Source organism: Denticeps clupeoides, chromosome 15 (assembly GCF_900700375.1).
Source record: "Denticeps clupeoides chromosome 15, fDenClu1.1, whole genome shotgun sequence".
Taxonomy (NCBI): Eukaryota; Metazoa; Chordata; class Actinopteri; order Clupeiformes; family Denticipitidae; genus Denticeps; species Denticeps clupeoides.
Genome location: NC_041721.1, coordinates 12,050,380 through 12,069,040, shown reverse-complemented (window position 1 = coordinate 12,069,040; position 18,661 = coordinate 12,050,380). Strand labels below are relative to the sequence as shown.

The 18,661-nt window shown below is 43.8% G+C and overlaps 1 protein-coding gene across 3 annotated transcripts in view; it reads right to left on the bottom strand.

The window, feature by feature from the left end:
- LOC114764565 (putative homeodomain transcription factor 2) overlaps positions 1-18,661 on the bottom strand; it is a 38,675-nt gene that overhangs the window by 17,681 nt on the left and 2,333 nt on the right. For all 3 annotated transcript variants that reach the window (XM_028954290.1, XM_028954289.1, XM_028954291.1), the window contains exon 2: positions 6,587-6,667. In XM_028954290.1, coding sequence (XP_028810123.1) covers positions 6,587-6,631 — 45 coding nt within the window. In that variant the 5' untranslated portion in view covers positions 6,632-6,667. The remainder of the gene's footprint in view (positions 1-6,586; positions 6,668-18,661) is intronic.

The window sequence follows — 18,661 nt, the reverse complement described above, 5'->3', positions numbered from 1 at the left end:
AAGCCTGTCAGCATGAATCCTGGAAGCGTGTGGAGATAACACCACCAAATGGAAACACGGTCCTTTTACATATGGTTTGATTGACATATAGTGCATCCCAGTGTAAAAATCTGTAATGAAATGTGACTAGTGACTCGTGAATATGACCAGTCTGGATGAGTTAATTTCCCCGACAAATTAGCTCATGCCAAAACGTAGAACTCAGGCTTGATAAGGGCGTCTCTAAACTGCCTCTTGTTTGATGACCAACTTTCTTTACCCATAATCATAATCAAAAGTGCCCAAAGTGATTCTTTTATCCCTTTTCTTTTAAACCACAGCCTGATCCACAGGCCAATACCAGTGATGTAACAGAGCAGGCGGGGGGAACGAGTGGAAAAGAACAGAGCTGTGAAGAAGGGCATCCTGTTCTTCCTCAAGGACAGAGAAAGAGAGAGAGAGGGAGAGAGAGACTCTTCTTCTAGCTTCCAGAGTAAGAGAAAGAGATTGTGAGCTGATTACAGAGAGGAATATGAACCTATTTTCTTGTCTAGCAGGTATGCAAACCATTTCATTTTCAATATGTAGCATATTGATCTATTGAATGATCAATATATAAAACGAGCAGATTGCGGTTACAGAACGCGTAGTTTCATTCTCCAAGATATTTTGTGGATTTGCACAATAAAATGCACCTGATTAAAAGGTCGAGGAATACTGCAGTTGGCGAGTATTTCTGCAGCTCATTTTCACTGCTGTTCTACAGCGTCTGTATGAACAGCTAATATCAATGGCTGTCCAGGGAGAGATGACGACACAAAGTTACAGAAAAACAATGTGTTCTGTCCAGAGCTGACCGTGCTGGAAAGCATTGTGTGTTCCTGAATTAGTCACAAGTTATAAAATCGCTTCAAACTCATACGAGTTTAGACAGAATATATTACTAAAACAAAATCAAGAAATTGTCACCGGTGAAGTTACAAATAATGAAGCACCACATACTCAACTGGTCCGAAGAAGGGTAGCGTTTTTACTTCAATCACTGCAACTGTTCTACAAACCCAATTCGAATGAAGATGGGACATTGCGTGAAGCGTAATTAAAAACTGAATACAAGGATTTGCTACTATTTTTCAACCTATATTCAATTGAAAATCACTACATTTCCATTTCCATTTAAGGCATTTGGCAGACGCCCTTATCCAGAGCGACTTACAACTCTTGTGTTTTGTAACACTACAAAAGACAAGAGTTCAAAAGACAATGTTCGAACTGATAAACTTTATTGGTTTTTGCAAATCTTCACTCCTCTGAATTTGATGCCTGCAACACATTTCAAAAAAGCTGCAGAATGTGGCCTCGGATGTCCCTGCAAAGTGAGTTTACTTGGATGCGTTGATTTGCAAATCATTGTATTCTTTTTCTATTTACGTTGTACCCCAACTTTGAAATAAAGGTTGTAAGATTATTGTTGTTGATTATCTCTATAATCCATTTCGAGCACTAATTTCCATTTACAACACTAACAATATCTGGGCATTTGGGGTTTTTTATTAGCAATTTCATGTTATGAAAGACAAAGGTTTTCCCATCAAAACCAAGTAAAATTTTTAATCAGTTCTGTAAATAACTTTGTAACAAAGTCTTTTTTTTCTTTAATTTTCTTTTATTTTTTTAACCAAAGAACCGGGTACAATTATGCAACCAAATTATTTGTACCAGAACCCTGGGAATAGAATTCTCTTCTAATGGCACCTTAGTAATTTAGGTACACTGTGTGCTCACATCCTTTTTTTTTTTTTTTTTTTAAATGTGCTGCCAGCGTGCTTACTGCTCCGGTAAACCCAGGTGCTATTATGTACCAAATACACAGATGCATACAGCAGGTAAACCCATTTACCGCCTCACTAAATTACAGCTTTTTGCCAAATTATAGCTCCTCACCAGGCTCCGGCCTTATCTGGTGCGTTCTGTGATGTTGCAGAACCTCCTGTTAAAAGCTAATGACACCGTAAGCAGTAATGAGGGTTGTAATAAAAAAAAAAAAAAAAAAACCTCTGCAGTTTGTTTAAGGGAGCCTTTTCAGACATAAATACTCATTAAGAAGTATGCCAGAGCAGGACAACAGCACCATCCAGCACTTTCCTATCTCTTGCGTTCATTTGTCATGGTAGCTGATCTGTAGGTTTGATAGTCTGTACTTAGTTTGGCTGAGGTGTCAAAACCACAAACATCTGAGAAGTGGGCGTGGCCATGACCAGGCCTCAGGCTCATACTCTTGGTTTTTTATAAACAAAATGATCCTGCAGTACATGGGGATGGTCTGTCTGTTACCTGACAGGCTAAGGTTTACAGCGGATGAAAAATATGCTGTGTCTAAAATCAATACCCAGGGCCCAATAAAAATAAATAAACAACATTTCTTTTAGAGCCGCCAGCCGAAACGCATCAAATCTGACAGAAGCCGGGAGTCCAGACTCCATGGCGGGGTGGAATATTGATTTTGTGTCACTGCTCTGGGCTCCCCCAACGTCCAAATCCACTAGCTCTTTATCCTACTTGTAGGTTTATGTAAGCGTTTGGGCAGGGGACAGGGGTGGCTAAGACAGCCTCAAAATTGTCTCATGGACAATCAAGAAATTTTGTAATAAGGATATTTAAACAAAAAGTTGAACCAGGTGCAGAACTGCCCTCTGAGGTTGTGCATAACCTTCACGTGCATGTGTGTGCATCTCAAAATGACATGAAACTGTTTTTATTTTACATTACAAATACAATATTTCCTAAGAAGTCTTTCATTTAGTCTGAAAAATCCCCCAATTGGATTCAGTTTGACCAATGGGATCGCTGATATTTGTCATCATATTCTCCTGGACGCAGCCATATTAATGTCTCTTTGTTTGTCATTTCTAACAGAAGGACATGCTGCTTTCGCTCCACGAGTGATGCTGGATGATTAGGTAATGGGGGGTGAGAGTTGTCAGTCACAGGAGTGATGTAACAGCCCTGACTCGGCAGGGTTTCAGCATGTGGCTGCACAGATAAAGACAGAGAGAGAGAGAGAACTCCCCCGCCGTTGCCACAGTACCAGGTTTCTCCATGGTGACTGATCTGTCAGATGCGAAGATGAGCTTTTTACAATCGCGGTGGGAGCAAGGCACGGTTATGTAACGTTTCAGCACACCGACAAAAACACGTCTTCACCGCGGACGCAAGCACATCCGAAGCCGCTCAGATGCACATGCACAGGGCATATGTGGCACCAGACACAGACGCCAACACTGGCACGGTTCTAAAGACTGTGTGTCTGCGCTAACTGGCTCCAGCCCAGAAATCACAAGATGAAAGTCTTTCATGCGAGATCTAAATCCGGGGTGGGTGTCGGCAAAGGCCCTGAAGCGACGCCAAAACACACCCTGCAGCATCTGAATCGAGCAACACACGCCAAATTTGCCACCAATATGTAGAAGCAGGGAATTGGAGGAGCAAAAACAAAGTCCCAAAAAAAACAGAGCAGAGAGGCTTGCTGGTAACCAGTCACCAATGACTTTTCGACCCATGCACAGATCCCTAACGCAGGGCTAAGCGATAATAAGCGGGCGTGTTCTGCACAAAATGACATCTCCCCAATTCCCATCAGACACCAAGCTGCATGAAGTCATAGTCCATCTTTCCAGCAGCAACCCACTTAATGAGGCACAAAAGTTCGCCACGTCGCCTGTAGAGACCCTGGCGGCAACTGGCTTTAGCATCACAATATTAACCCACCAGCTACTGCTGTTACTGCAGAGCAGCATTAGTAACATTAGCAGCATCTCTGGGTTTGAGAGTGTGTTTCCTGTGTGTGTGTGTGTCTGAATGAAGGAGACAGGAAGTGCCCTTACACAGCAGCTCATTGTGCCACTGAATAGGGAACACAGAGCAGAGTCTCTCTGAAAAACACAGAGTGCATTTCTACTAGGCGATCAAAACGGCCCGTCACTACTCAATGTCAGGAGACGTAAAGGACAAAACATTTAATAAAGTGGAAAAACTAATTCATGGTTTATGTAAGTGTGATTGCTGTGGTGTACACGTGCAACTAAATGGTTCATTACTATGAAAACTGTGTAAATGGGGGCAGTGGTGGCCTAGCGGTTAAGGAAGCGGCCCTGTAATCAGAAGGTTGCCAGATCGAATCCCGGTCCGCCAAGGTGCCACTGAGGTGCCACTGAGCAAAGAGCCGTCCCCACACACTGCTCCCCAGGCGCCTGTCATGGCTGCCCACTGCTCACCAAGGGTGATGGTTAAAAGCAGAGGACACATTTCGTTGTCTCACCGTGTTCTGTGCTGCAGTGTTTCACAATGACAATCACTTCACTTTACATTTACATTTACATTTACAGCATTTATCAGACGCCCTTATCCAGAGCGACTTACAATCAGTATTACAGGGACAGTCTCCCTGGAGCAATTTAGGGTTAAGTGTCTTGCTCAGGGACACAATGGTAGTAAGTGGGATTCGAACCCGGGTCTTCTGGTTCATAGGCGAGTGTGTTACCCACTAGGCTACTACCACCCTACCACTTTCACTAAATCATGTGATATGGCCTTCAGTCTTCAGATCTTGGGGTAGCTGCACTAATCACAGTTTACTGGTTTCAATAAATAATCAGCCAGGATCATGCAGCAAGATGAGAGATGTCTGAGCATGTGGAGAAGCAGGGCGTGAGCAGAGGTTTAATGAGGGAGTTACACCTCACACACACACACACACACACACACACAGAGACCACAGCGTGACTGTTTGCATGTCTCCCAGACCTGGAAAGGTGTGTAGGAATATATTTGCATCCATGTACCACATTTATCAAAAAAAAAAAAACTACACAAACAAAATTGAATTAGGACTTCAGTGAAAGTGAAGTGATTGTCATTGTGAAACATTGCAGCACAGCACACGGTGACACAATGAAATGTGTCCTCTGCTTTTAACCCTCACCCTTGGTGAGCAGTGGGCAGCCATGACAGGCACCCAGGGAGCAGTGTGTGGGGACGGTGCTTTGCTCAGTGGCACCTTGGCAGCTCGGGATTCGGCAACCTTCTAATTCTGGGTCTGCTTCCTCACCCACTAGGTCACCACTTACTAACTCTGTGGTTAGTGTTTACTAGGTTTACAAAATCTTGTATCCGTTACATTCATAAAACAGGAAGTGTGTGTGTGTGTCAGATGAACCAGATTTATAAGGAACGAGTCTCTATGGAATAAATCCCATCTCCACCAAAACAGGTTCCAGTGTGTCTGTGTTTTTACATTTTTTCCTACAATCAATTACTGTTCGCACCCTTCAGCACAACAAGGACTTAAACAGTCCTGAACATTAAAAATGATCCTATCAGAGTTCATGTGAACATACCACAGCCAACCAAACCTTATCAGAATCGCCCCACAGAACAGAACCTGATATGAAAATGGTACTGCTAATTACAGGAATGTACAGGAAGTGACTTGGGGACTTCAGCGTATCATTACACGATCTTTCATGCAAAAGCAGCATGCTTTTTTTGAGGTGTTGCATTTGGCGACCTGCAACCTGTGAAACAGGAACGTCTGAGATGCATTCTTTGTTCACTGGCTAATCCAGCCAGATGCCAGCTGACAACAGGGCCACATCGGACGCTGGGGTGGAAATAATTAAGTCAGTATTTCCAGTTCTGTCATCCCATTAGATGTCCTCATTGGTGTAATGAATACAGCCTTGCCAAAAGCCAACGGCCCTCAGAACAGCCTGCCGAAAGCAAAGGAGCCAGAGGGGAACGGTTATAGCCCTGGCTACTCAGTCCAAGAGAGGATCTGTTACACGAGTCCCCATTCGAACCCCGTATCTGGGCTGGGTTGCGTGTTGGTGATGGAAAATTTAACAGTATCGGACAAAACATTTCCAAAAAAGAACCTGATTGATTAACATGTTTTTAAGAAAAATCACAAATGAAAAAGAATAATAATAATAAAAATAAGAGGATAAACCGTGTGTGTGTGTGTGTGTATATATATATATATATATATATACATACACACACACACACACACACACACACATACATATATATATATACACACATACATACATATATATACACACACACACACACACACACACACACCACACACATACACACGGTTTATCTTCTATCACAATCCAGTTCAGCTTGGTCCACAATCTACTTCTCAGAAGAATCTTATCAGCAACTTTCATAGTTTCATAGTCCGCACACATGTACATGCATACATTTAACGGTTTTGCACTAGTCAGACGTTTTCTTGTTCACTTACCTAGTTTAATGTTGTTTTTTATGACTCTACATAACTACTCTTTATATGCAAGGCTGAGGTGTCTGTCCACAGTTGTCAAAGTCTGAAACCTTTTAATATTCTTTGTCCTGTGTATTATCTGTTTGAATGCTGGTTATACTCTTGGTTTAACAAAAGACATTCATTCTTTTTCCATCGTCTAAGGATGGGCATTTCAAGTCAAATTACTATTTGATAGTTAAATTTTTTTAAATGCTGTCTTCAACAGGGTGTATAACTGCTAAAAAAAGAAAAAGAAATAAAAATGCAACTCACCTTTTTCTGGTACCACACCACAGCATCTCGAACTTTGGACGCCATTTACATGTCAGAAGTCACCACATGGGTCATTTTAGGCTGCGGAGAGAGAGAGGAGAGGAGAACGGAGGAGGGACGTCAGTTTCACAGTTCAGCGCTGAGGAGTTCGTTTCCACGGCAGCTTATAAACACCGCCTCTTACCTGTCACACGCCCATTCATTAAAACTGCATAAGAGAACCCTTCTCTCCTCAGCCCCACCCCCAACCAAACCTTCATCACTCAGATTCTTTCTCGCCACTTTTTTCTCATGCTACTTCCTTCTACTGTTGCACATCACATTCCTTCTGGACTCTTGGCAAAGTCAAGCCAAGACTCTTCTCATTCTTATTCTGCATGAACATTAGCCAGCAGCCTACACCTCCCTGAGACGGTTATAACCCTACACGCCTGCCGCCAGGACCAGCATGTCCTTCACTGCTCCTCTGAGGAGGTTTACTTGATCTTTCTGGAACCCTGCAAGCAGATTCTCAAGCGGTTCTCAACAGGACTGCACCAGGACGCTTCACACTAACAGGCAGAATAATGATGGCCAGCTTCCAGGTCTCCCGCTCAGTAAAAGGCCTGAGGTTTCCAGACCAGACCACCACCACGAAGACACCAGGCTGCTACCAGAAGCTGATCCCTTTCAATCGGGTTCTAATTGGCCCTAGTATGTCCTAGTAGTTGACTAGTGATAGTAATTGACCCTGGTGATTGGTCAGCTCTGATTTCAGCAGGGCACGAATGCTGAGTGCTGTCAGAACTGTGTGATAATGTGAATTGTGGGAAATTCAACAATTACTCAAGGGCTGTCATACTGCAGAACAGTATGAATTGGGTCCAAACCAAATAAAGAAGCAACTTTGACATCTTAAAAAGGTACTGATACAGTACTGTGCAATTAGTTGAGACACCAGCATAGACCAATAAAGTGAAATCTCCACATCTAGGCTGCAAGTGATTATTGTTATCTAACAAAAAGGCCCATGTCAAATATTCATCAAAAATTGATTAGCGGAATACGATTTGATAGGGCAGCTGGGTGCACAGACACTGAGACAGAGAAAGACCCACAGAGACCATGACACCGATTGTCATTCACCCTCATAGACCAAACACAGTAGATGTGGACCATTGCTCCCAAAATGTTTTACTATGAGGAATGAGGATATATATAAAAAAAAAAAAAAACACACTTGCCAATGCCACCTTTCACCTTGACACACACACACACACACACACACACACACACACACACACACACACCAAAAAGATCTTATATTTGTTTATGCAACTATGCCCTCAGCGTCATATATCAAAATAACCTTGAAATTAAAGTGCTGCCTTGCAATTCTCTCTGCAGACAGGTTTTCCCAAGATCCATGGCACCAGAATGATATTATGAAATCTAAACTGCACAACATGGATACAAAAAATGAACGGTTTCATTAAAGAAAATTCAGCTCATATTCTAGTTGACTTGAATAAATAAATACAACCACAACCTCAGAAGGTCCATGCAAGAAAAATAAATGTCCATTGTGATGGGCTGACTGTTTAGACTGATGATTTTACCCCAACAGACAGGCCCAAGACGGCACATGTGAGTCAGAAAGGAAGGCTCAGGGTGTCACACAAATATGACTTCTCAAAGCAGCCTATTTATAGCTGCAGGAAATGTCTGTCTGTTCTCTCTTCCCTGCTTGCAGAGAGCTGGTTCTGGTGCCACCCAACAGAATCAGACACGTGTCATGTTCCTGTTCTCATGGGCGGCCTGTCTTAAGTTTCAGTCGACTAAAAGTCTGAGCATTGTAGTCTTTTTTCAGTCAGAATTATCCATGAGTATTTTCGTCTAAAATTAGTACCTGAATTTCAATTGAACCAAGTCAATATAGTTCATAATTTAATATAGTATATACAATAATATAGTACCTAGTAGTATAGGTAAAAACAATCAAAAGACACCCCACATAAATGGATACCGCATGTATAAGTGTATGTGTACAAGTACAATATATGTAGGCATATAGTTTATTTTTATACTGTACATAGACTATTTTGAAATTTCTTCACAGTGCAATATCCTTTATCTTTGTATAAATAATGAAATATTCTATGCATTTTCCATAGTGCAATATTCAAATCTACAGTTTTTATTTAAGTTAAAATATTAGAGTTTTTGTTTTTTAATTTAATGTGATCTTGTATTGAGTCCTGTGCTTGAAATGTCTCTGCATGAATGGTTTGGAGGTATCTACAATTTTTTTTTCATTTGTATTACTATGGATAGAATAGGACTTTTACAGCTACATATGGAGCCATTCACTTGCACATGTTGCACTTCCCTGTTTCTATGGTAACCCAAAATAAAAAGCCCAAACACTCAGGCACTTTTAACATGTCTATGTCGAAGTGGTAGCTTAAATCCAGCCCAGGCTGGAAATAGCTACCTCCACCATGTGACCTTCACAGTCTCAAAGGATCTCCTTACTCCTGCGCTGTGCTACGGTCCTGTTTTTCAATGGAATCCAGAGAAAGAGACACAACGTTACACCCCACTCAGTCAGTCCAGCTTCAGCACCTCCAGCTGATTCTGAAGGGTCTTAGAGAAGCAGTTAGAAACTGAGCTCCGGGGGTCAATAAAAGCCTCAAGTCAGACAGGAAACCTTGCCCATCTTTTCTCAGTTCCTCAGCTCTTCCTGAGAACTGGCTCACGGGCTGGATCGGGCCAGAGGGACGCAGATGGCCCTGTTGGCCACACACGGAGAGGAGGGACAAAAAAAGTAAGTCTGATCTTATCAGAGACAGACTAACCAAGTAAACCTCATAGACCTCAAATAACACGGAAACTAAAGTAAAAACCTACATAAATGACTAAAAACAAGGATTGTCAACCACAACACAGTTTGTGATGACAATTTTTGTTCACATTCGTTGCAATGACCTAAGAATAAGAGTTTGTCAAAAATTGTTTTACGAAAAAATGTGATCATCTCCAGTCCTACTGGCAAACTCTTTTGTTGCAAGTCTCATGGCACACAGGGGATTTATGCTTTGTTCTTGCTGTCCCAATTAACACACTTGACAGATTCTTGGTTGCATATTCATCTCACTGCAGAGCCATATTGATCATTTTCACACATAGACTAATAAAAGCCCTATTAGAAACTCATTTGTTGGGGAAATTTTGTCCCTTATGCTCATTTACACGCCCAATATGTACATCCATTTCAACTGACCTCCACTAAGAGGGAAGTTAAGAGCCCAAAGTTTATAACATTCTGTTAGCAATATACGTTGTGTTGTGAGAGGAGATCATAATAAAATGTATTTATTAAGAAAGAGGTCTTTGATGTTTCCACCTACAGAACACCAAATGTGAAGTAGGGTCCTATAACACAAGCACTTGTATTTATTTTTTTCAATTGAGCACCTACCTGAAGATTTTTCATGTTTCATGTGCAATAGCAGACTGTACCAGTCACATGTGACTCACTCAATGCCGGAAAAATGTTTATAACTCTTCTCCTAACCACGTAATAATCCACTGTAAAATTACACAGAATTACAAAGACAGGCTTCATAGATTGGGATCTTCTGAGGTTAGGGGATTTGACGTAAAGCTCTTTCCATTACACCCCCGCAAACACACAGGCCTCTGACTGCACAAACACTCAATGTTCCAGCCAACCAACAGGATTAGGTCCTCAGAGGGGGACAGTCAGACAGGACAGACAGTGAGAGAAGGGGCGGGGCTTGAGGAGTGGCCTCAATCATACGTGCATCCAGCCTCTCTACGGACCCGTAAACTAGGTCAGGCCGCAAAAACGAAATGACCAGCACCCTGTACGAAAATACCTCAAGGTTGGGGCACCGAAGGGAGCAGTTGATGAGATGACTGAAAATAGAGATGCGGGGGCAGGGGTGAGGGTGACATGGGGGGGGGGTTCACATGTGTTTGTGAGGAAGGGGATACTCACCTGTTTATTATCAACTAACCTTCTTTAATATCACACATTTTCACTATCTTAATACAAACGGACACCAGATTTGATGACGCCCAGACGTTTTGGCAGGTGAGTCGTACAGACAGGAAGAAGGGTGGGGAACTGTTTTTTGGTGCAGATCCACATCAAAAACCAGATAGAAAATGTCAAAACCACAGATTCAGAGGTATTTTTTCTAAATACAAATCAGAATGTTTACAATTTGATATTAGGCATGGACAGGGTATTTAAATTTCTGCAATCTAAAAAAAATGTATACAATTATATAACCGAGGCAATATTTTATTTTCTCAATTGATGGGTTTGTGTAAAATATAACATTCTCTTTATATTCTTCAATAAACAACCCCTCATATTTTGCTATTATCATAAAAAAAAAAAAAAACTAACAAACATTTTATAGCTACAATTATATAACACAATAATCAAGTTCAACAGGCCAAACAGAATGAAATAGGAGCGTAGTGTCACACCTTAAATTGTTTGCTAATTATCAGCTCATCATCATGTTGAAGAAGGCATGTTGGTGTGGAAATATGGAATGGCTTCCACAGAAACAGAAATGCTGTCTTATGATATTACAGAGCTGTATTTACGTATTTCCTAGAAAAGCACCAACAACTGAATATGAAAATCAACTGGTAATCCTGGTAAGAACCTGACTGGTTGCCTGCAGCATCCTTGCTGAAGAAAAAAAACAACAAAAAAAAAAAAACAGAAATGAACCTCCTGAACTGGACACCAAGGTCACATGGTCTGTCTGGTCACCTAAAACAGAGAAGATCTTCGGGACTCACATGTCTGAACTCTCAAATGGAGTTTGCTTTAGTTCATGTGCTTCACTGAGCATGTCTGCCAGCGCTGGTATCGCCTCAAAGGAACTGAAGACAGACCAAAGACCACAGGAACGCCAAACACATCTGGCTTCAGGCAACGGTGAGAAAAGAATCATCTACTGCCAGAAAAAAAAAAAAAGTCCCGGCCTGTCACCAGTCAAGCCACAACAAAAATAGTGCCTGCACCGTCCTGACTCGGCACTTTGCTAAAGCTCCCCAAGCTGCACTGTTCTTCACCACCCCCCCCACCCCCAGCCTCACAAAGAACCTGCCAGTGACGTGGTGGTAAGTGACTTGACTGGGGTGGTAGTAGCCTAGTGGGTAACACACTCGCCTATGAACCAGAAGACCCAGGTTCAAATCCCACTTACTACCATTGTGTCCCTGAGCAAGACACTTAACCCCAAGTTGCTCCAGGGGGGACTGTCCCTGTAACTACTGATTGTAAGTCGATAAGGGCGTCTGATAAATGCTGTAAATGTAAATGGTGGACTGAGACAGATCCCTGCTTGATAGCCCATGGAAGAGATCACTGGGGTGATTTTACTCCCTCGTGAGGACCCGCAGCGCGGCCTGCCAGGCGGCTCCATCAATCACTGCCGAGTCGCGCCTCACATCCGTTGTCACGTCTGTAAGAAGCTGCCCTGCACGCGCACACGTTGCATACGCTGATGGGTAAAGCACGCCGGCAGAACCCCGTGACACGTTAAGAGGAACATGATGGATTGTTTCATTATGCAAATATATGGGCAGTAACAGGAAGCCGCCCCGCTGGGGCAATTCCTTCCCACATCAGAGGTGTGCATTTCCTGCCACTACTATATATAAATACACACACACACAAACATCTTATATTAACAGCTATCATGAGAAACACTTTAATGCTAAGGGAAAAGTGCAGCGCTGAGGTCTCACAGACTCCTCATCCAAATCAAATGACATAAAGCCGTCCTGCTGAATGCATTCCCAGAACATGCTTGTTTATGGGGATTTTCTGCTTACTGGAAATCTTTCACACACACATACACACTTACACTCAGCTATATAGGTGCTTTGGTATCTGCTTACAGACACACACTCATATATCCCTCTGCTATAGATCTTCAGCACAGGTTCCTTGGGGTGGTGGGGTTTGGTGCAGGTCTCATTTTAATAGCACACAACTCGTGATGTGTAACCCTACGCAGGAGTACAGTGCATTTTTAATGCTGATGCAGAGGATCACTTTCACAAGCACACACACACACACACACCCCTCAGGACAGAGGAGGACACGAAGAGATGAGGATATCCTGTCCTTCATGTGTGCATGCAGGTTATGTTCCGTTTCAATACTCCCTCTGGGGCAAGTGAAGGCGTTAAGTGGGGAACTACCTCCCTTTTGTGCCTCCATAACTAACAGAATCTACAAATTCCAATCGAAAGTGAATAAAACAGTTCACTATTAACTGTCCTTAACACCACAAAGGCTGCCATTATGAAGGGCCATGAATGCCAAATCCTCACACTACACTCTAAACCAATCAAGAAACACGATGAAGTGCCCTCCAACGGATCCAATCTGATGCAGTGTTGTATGGGTGTCCTAGAAGTCCATTTCTGCCTGGTTGTAATATTGATGACGAGTGATTCTTTTGCAGTACTGGATGGTAATAACAAGTTTGGTCAGACGTTCATTAAATATGACAGAAAACCGCATCACATTCCAATGTCTACGGACACTAAAGTGACACGTCCTGGAATAATAAGCCAAAATCTGGCCTAAAATGAACCAGTGTGTGTGAGGAGGGGTATGTGTGTATCTATGGCAATCCTGGATCACAGACGAGGTCGGACTGAGACTTGCCAGGAGGTGGTAGGTGGCTCGGGTGTCCCAGTGACTGACATGGTCAGACCCACACAAAGGTTCCATCTACTGATTTATTTAGCGGTTCGGCTGCTCCGCCCTCATCAATACTGCACGTTTGACCTTGTCACTGTATGTAATCAGTATAAATACACACTCAGTCACATGTAAAGTACAACAGTGATGCAGCATGGTGTGTAATATAATATATATTATATTATTCCATCAAACTGCTGTGATCTGAATGAAAGTGAACACAAGCCACAGAGAGGGCTAAAAACAGATATATTAACCCAGAAGGATGCCACTGAGGTGCCACTGAGGTGCCACTGAGCAAAGCGCCGTCCCCACACACTGCTCCCTGGGTGCCTGTCATGGCTGCCCACTGCTCGCTAAGGGTGATGGTTAAAAGCAGAGGACACATTTCGTTGTGTCACCGTGTGCTGTGTTTCACAATGACATTCACTTTCATAACCGATCCAAATATTGATATTTCATGTCCCGGTATTGATATAGTATCACAAGGTAAAATATTGCGAAATATTGCTGTATTGATATTTTCTAAACTATTATATATAATTCTGAGGTGAAGTGCTTGTAAGGAGCTCCGGCTCCATGTTGTCCCCGTGTCTGGGTCCTTCTGAAACAGCTTCAGCACTGCAGGCAGGGCCTTGTGTGAAATGTGGAATCGAAGGAAGTCTCTCCATTTTGAGTTACACTGGATGTGAAACTGCTGCTCGGATAAGCGAAGCCACTTCTGGTTTCATTTATTTATTTATTTACTTGTGTATTTTGAGTCCTGCAGGACCAGCTGCTGAGAGTGTAGTGGATGAAGCGGGGCGTCTCCCGCTCCCTCCACAGGTCACCTCAACAGGGACAGAATGGCCTGAATGCCCCCCCGCCCGCCCCCAGTCACAACGGAAAGAAGTGATTCTGTACACCCTCTCTCGTGTAAACCTTCACCGCGATGACTGCTCAGTCCAATGCAAGAATACAAGAGAAGTGTGAGACACAGTGTGTGTTCTTTACCGTCATGTACCCATAATGACAGTCCCCACAAATAAATAAACTAAATACTTGTCAATGAGGTCAGAGGAATGGTAGGGTTTGGGGTTAGAAACTGGTCACTACACATTTACAACGCAGATTTGAGCACTACACCCCCCCCCCCCCCCCCCAAAAAAAAATACAATTGTGTGTGTGTGTGTGTGTGTTTGTGTATTTGTGACAAAGGAAAACTGTAACCAGAGTTGCAGCAGGTTTATTTTGCCTGGTGCTCTGAACCCTTCCTGATTTGGTACGAGGGGGATTATCTTTCCTCCGTGGGGTAATCAGATCTATTTGCATTTCTACCTGGTGGCTTTTTACGTAACACAGCTTGTGTTGTCACCGCGGCGATGTGCGCGTGAGAAAATCAAAGTGGCGCCGTACGAGAGTGCAGGATTAAAGTCTGTTTCGCTCCTTGCCGTGTGGAAACAAGGTCTGGTTTTTTTTTTTGTGGTTTCAACCATCAGATCTGACATGAGGCAACTAAGTTAACATCTGCGAAGGGACGGGGCAAAAGCAGGAAATGTGCTGACGCTGAGAGAGGGTGTTAGAAATTCAAGGGGCTGAAGTGTGAACAGGCAGGTGTGTGTGTGTGTGTTTGTGCGCCTGTGTGTTGCAGAAGGCCGGCAAAGTTATTTACCGCTCAGATGAATGACAGGAACAATTTCATCCCTGGCTGCTCCTGTCAGCTGATCCAAAACGCACCGCCATCGAGCCAGGTCCTTCGTGACATGAACACACACGCAGCCACCCAGTGGTGAAGGTCACCGGGAACGTTATAAACACACAGCCCCGTTCCGCCTCTCACTCATCACTTCGCCATAATCTGCTCGTAACGGCCTGAGAGCGCAGGACATGGACTATTTCCATAATAACAACCTTCATCCCACGATACAGACACTTTTCAAAAGAAACCCAGATACGCCAGGAATCTGCAGAAGATTCGATCTTAATATTTACATTTACTGCAGCTTATCTTATCCAGAGCGACTTACACTCAGTAGTTACAGGGACAGTCCCCCCCTGGAGACACTCAGGGTAGTAAGTAGGATTCATAGGCGAGTATGTTACAGACTTGGCTTACTCACCCAATATGATGAAACATGACCTTGACGCTGACATTAGCAGACTGAGCTCATTCTGAATGCGAAATGTAAAAAAATTGCACACATAAACGTCATAAACAATCTTTTGTGAAATCGCGACAATCACTGTGTACCACTCAAAGGTTTGCGCTAGGACCTGGATTAAAGATGGGAAGAGAGGCACGTCATGGTAGCTTGACTAGCTACAGCCGCCTCCCTTCCCTCCCCGCCTCCCCCAAATTCCCAAAGCCACGGCGCATGCGGAGGAACCGTAAACGCGCGTAGCGCCTCTCGAACAGGCGTCCGTCTCAGCTGCAGCACCTGTTCAGTCCCCGGGGAGCATCATCTCCCCGCAGAAAGGCAGACGCGACTCAAAGACGATGAGACAAAGGAGGCACTGTGGCTGAATCCCGGGCACCACGAAGCAAGGAATACCGGAGACGTGCCCATCAAATGCCACTCTGTCCACTGCTGAGACAACACCGTCATCTGACAGAGGATGACACACTAACCCAGGCAGCAAAAAAAAAAAAAAAAAACATCTTCTCAACAGATCAAGACCCCGATACAGACGAATACAAAAACCACAAACTGACAGACCAGCCAGTCTGAAACCCACCACTGAAAATGTCCGGTCTGAAAAAGGCTACAGACGTCATGTGTCTCGGTTTGTTTATTCATGATTCTGTTCCAGCTTCAATACAGTAGATTACAGGTTTTAATATGGGCATCATTTCTATTATGGGAGCAATTTGAGATTCAGCACAATGTGGCACAGTAGGGACGGTCGAAATTTGCCGCATTTTGCAGCTGCATTTCATTTGGCGTTCGCTTGACTCTGTTGAAATGTTCTTCGCTGTTTAACATCAGGATTTTGCATCTGACGGCATCCGCTTTGGTTTGCGCAAATGAGCAGGAAAAAAAAAAAGGCTGCGTTCAGGCCGCGCTAAACGCCTGGTTCAGAAGTCATCGTGAACGAGGCCCAAGTGGTCTTAGGAGAGGTTTTCTTCCCTGGCAACACTCGGGTGAGGACTCTGCACCCCTTTCACACATCCGGCCCTGTAGTCATGTGACTACATGAGTAGTGAAATAGTGGGTTGTGGGTAATGTGCGTAAACAGTGCTCTGTTCCTTGACTTGACTTGCTGTCCCACAACACATGTTACCAGTGTGACTATAAATGAGAAATTACTTCCACAAACCAGGAAATGGTTTCTAAAGCAGAGAGCTAGCGATGTTCTTCATGGGAATGTGCCTACACCATCTTCTTACACACACAAAAATAAAACCCATAGGCATTCCACCCCTCCATAATGAGGACAGGTAGGTCTGGCATCTCTGGCGGCACAAAGGCTCTCACCGCGGAGGTGGTGTTGGCCACTGTGGAGCTCAGGAAAGGAGAAGGATTCTCCAGATTCTCCGTGGAGACTCTGGAATAAGGGACTGGGGAAAACTGGGAGAAGGAGGGCAGCTGATCGTGGATCAAGCTCCAGACTCCAGGCGGCGGTTCAGAACCTGCTCCTCCAGGTCAGGGTCACGTGAAAGCTGGAGACGATCCCAGCAATCTTCAAATACACGTGGAAACTGTGAGCTGTGCCAACTGCGCTCTGATGATAAGGAATAAAACGCATTGTATGCTGGCCTGGGCGGGAGCACACAAGGCCTCTGAATGTGAACCTTTTCGTGAACCCTTCAGTAAAAATGGCACGGTACCGTACACTGTCATTTACGAACAAATTAGAAAGAACATTTTACAAAGTGGACAAGGAATGGAAATTGAAACGGTGGTAATAATTATTTTTGACCCAGCTTTACACTTTAAGGGTGGTAGTAGCCTAGTGGGTAACACACTCGCCTGTGAACCAGAAGACCCAGGTTCAAATCCCACTTACTACCATTGTGTCCCTGAGCAGGACACTTAACCTTAAGTTGCTCCAGGGAGACTGTCCCTGTAACTACTGACTGTAAGTCGCTCTGGATAAGGGTGTCTGATAAATGCTGTAAATGTAAAATGTAAATTAAACACAACTGTTTTCAGCTGTACTAAGATCATTTTAATAATTGATGAAGCTTTTAAAGTGACGTGACGTGGCACAGCATTCCATAGGAACTCGAGACTAACTGTTGCTCTCCACATGCATGCAGATATTGTACTAGTTTCCAGCTACCAGAGCCATTTACTACATGAAAAATGTCTGGAGTGGATTTACCGTCAATTTCGTGTGACAAACTATTAACTTCTATCAAAAATTAGGACTTGTCTAAATGACCATAAACCATTGAACAGGATTGTAATCTATGATTCTTTATCATTTCAACACCATATATAAGTACATAACCCATCCTGGTCTGGCTCACACCAAATTGTCCAAAATGAAGACAGACACGGACACCGCTTCACCAATTTTCATAATCCCCAGTACATTTCCGCCCTGACAGACCTAAACGGGCCGACTGGCACATGTCATCATAGGGCAGCCGCCAAGCCAAGCAGCCGACGAACAGCGTCATTTAAAGATAAATTTAAGAAAGAACGCTGTGCAAACGTGCCGGCCGTGCGGCACGCTTCTCACTTGCAAAACTATCATCGTTATTTTACGAGACAACCATATAATCTGCACCAGTGTAAATATGCTACCAAGACATTTAAGATAATATCGTTTCCGTCCGCCAGAGACTAAACAAAACGGGTTTTTTTTGTAAAAAGCAGGCCACCGATCAAGTGATCTTCAGAGTGGAAAAATCGCCCCGTGTTGGCCTTCTCAGCGCATTGCCGCTGATATAATAATAGCGCGCCGCTGAAAATAGCCCCTTTTAAAAGCCCAGTAAACATGCGACCTTTGGCCCAAAAGATGGGCTGAAGATGAGTCGCTTTCAACAGACAGAGAGTCTCTTGTGTCCATCAGTCACACAGACGGAGAGCAACAACACCGAGGCTCATCAGACAGGCGTGGCGGGACGGTGGCTAGACGCTCGTCTGCAGCGTTTTTATTTCGCTCGTAGGCCCGTGACCCCGCAAACCTTGTTGTTGGGCGCAGGACGCCTCAGGACCCAAAGGAAGCTGGCAGACTGACACATATAGATCCTTCAAAATGTTGCATACTCGGTCGAGCGCGAGCGTCTTCGGGTGAGATTTTACTCGGAGGGAAACACCAGCGCCTTGCTGGGGATAACGGGCATCTAAAAAAAAAAAAAAAAAACAAGGGGTGGGGGGGGGCGCATGAGATAAAGG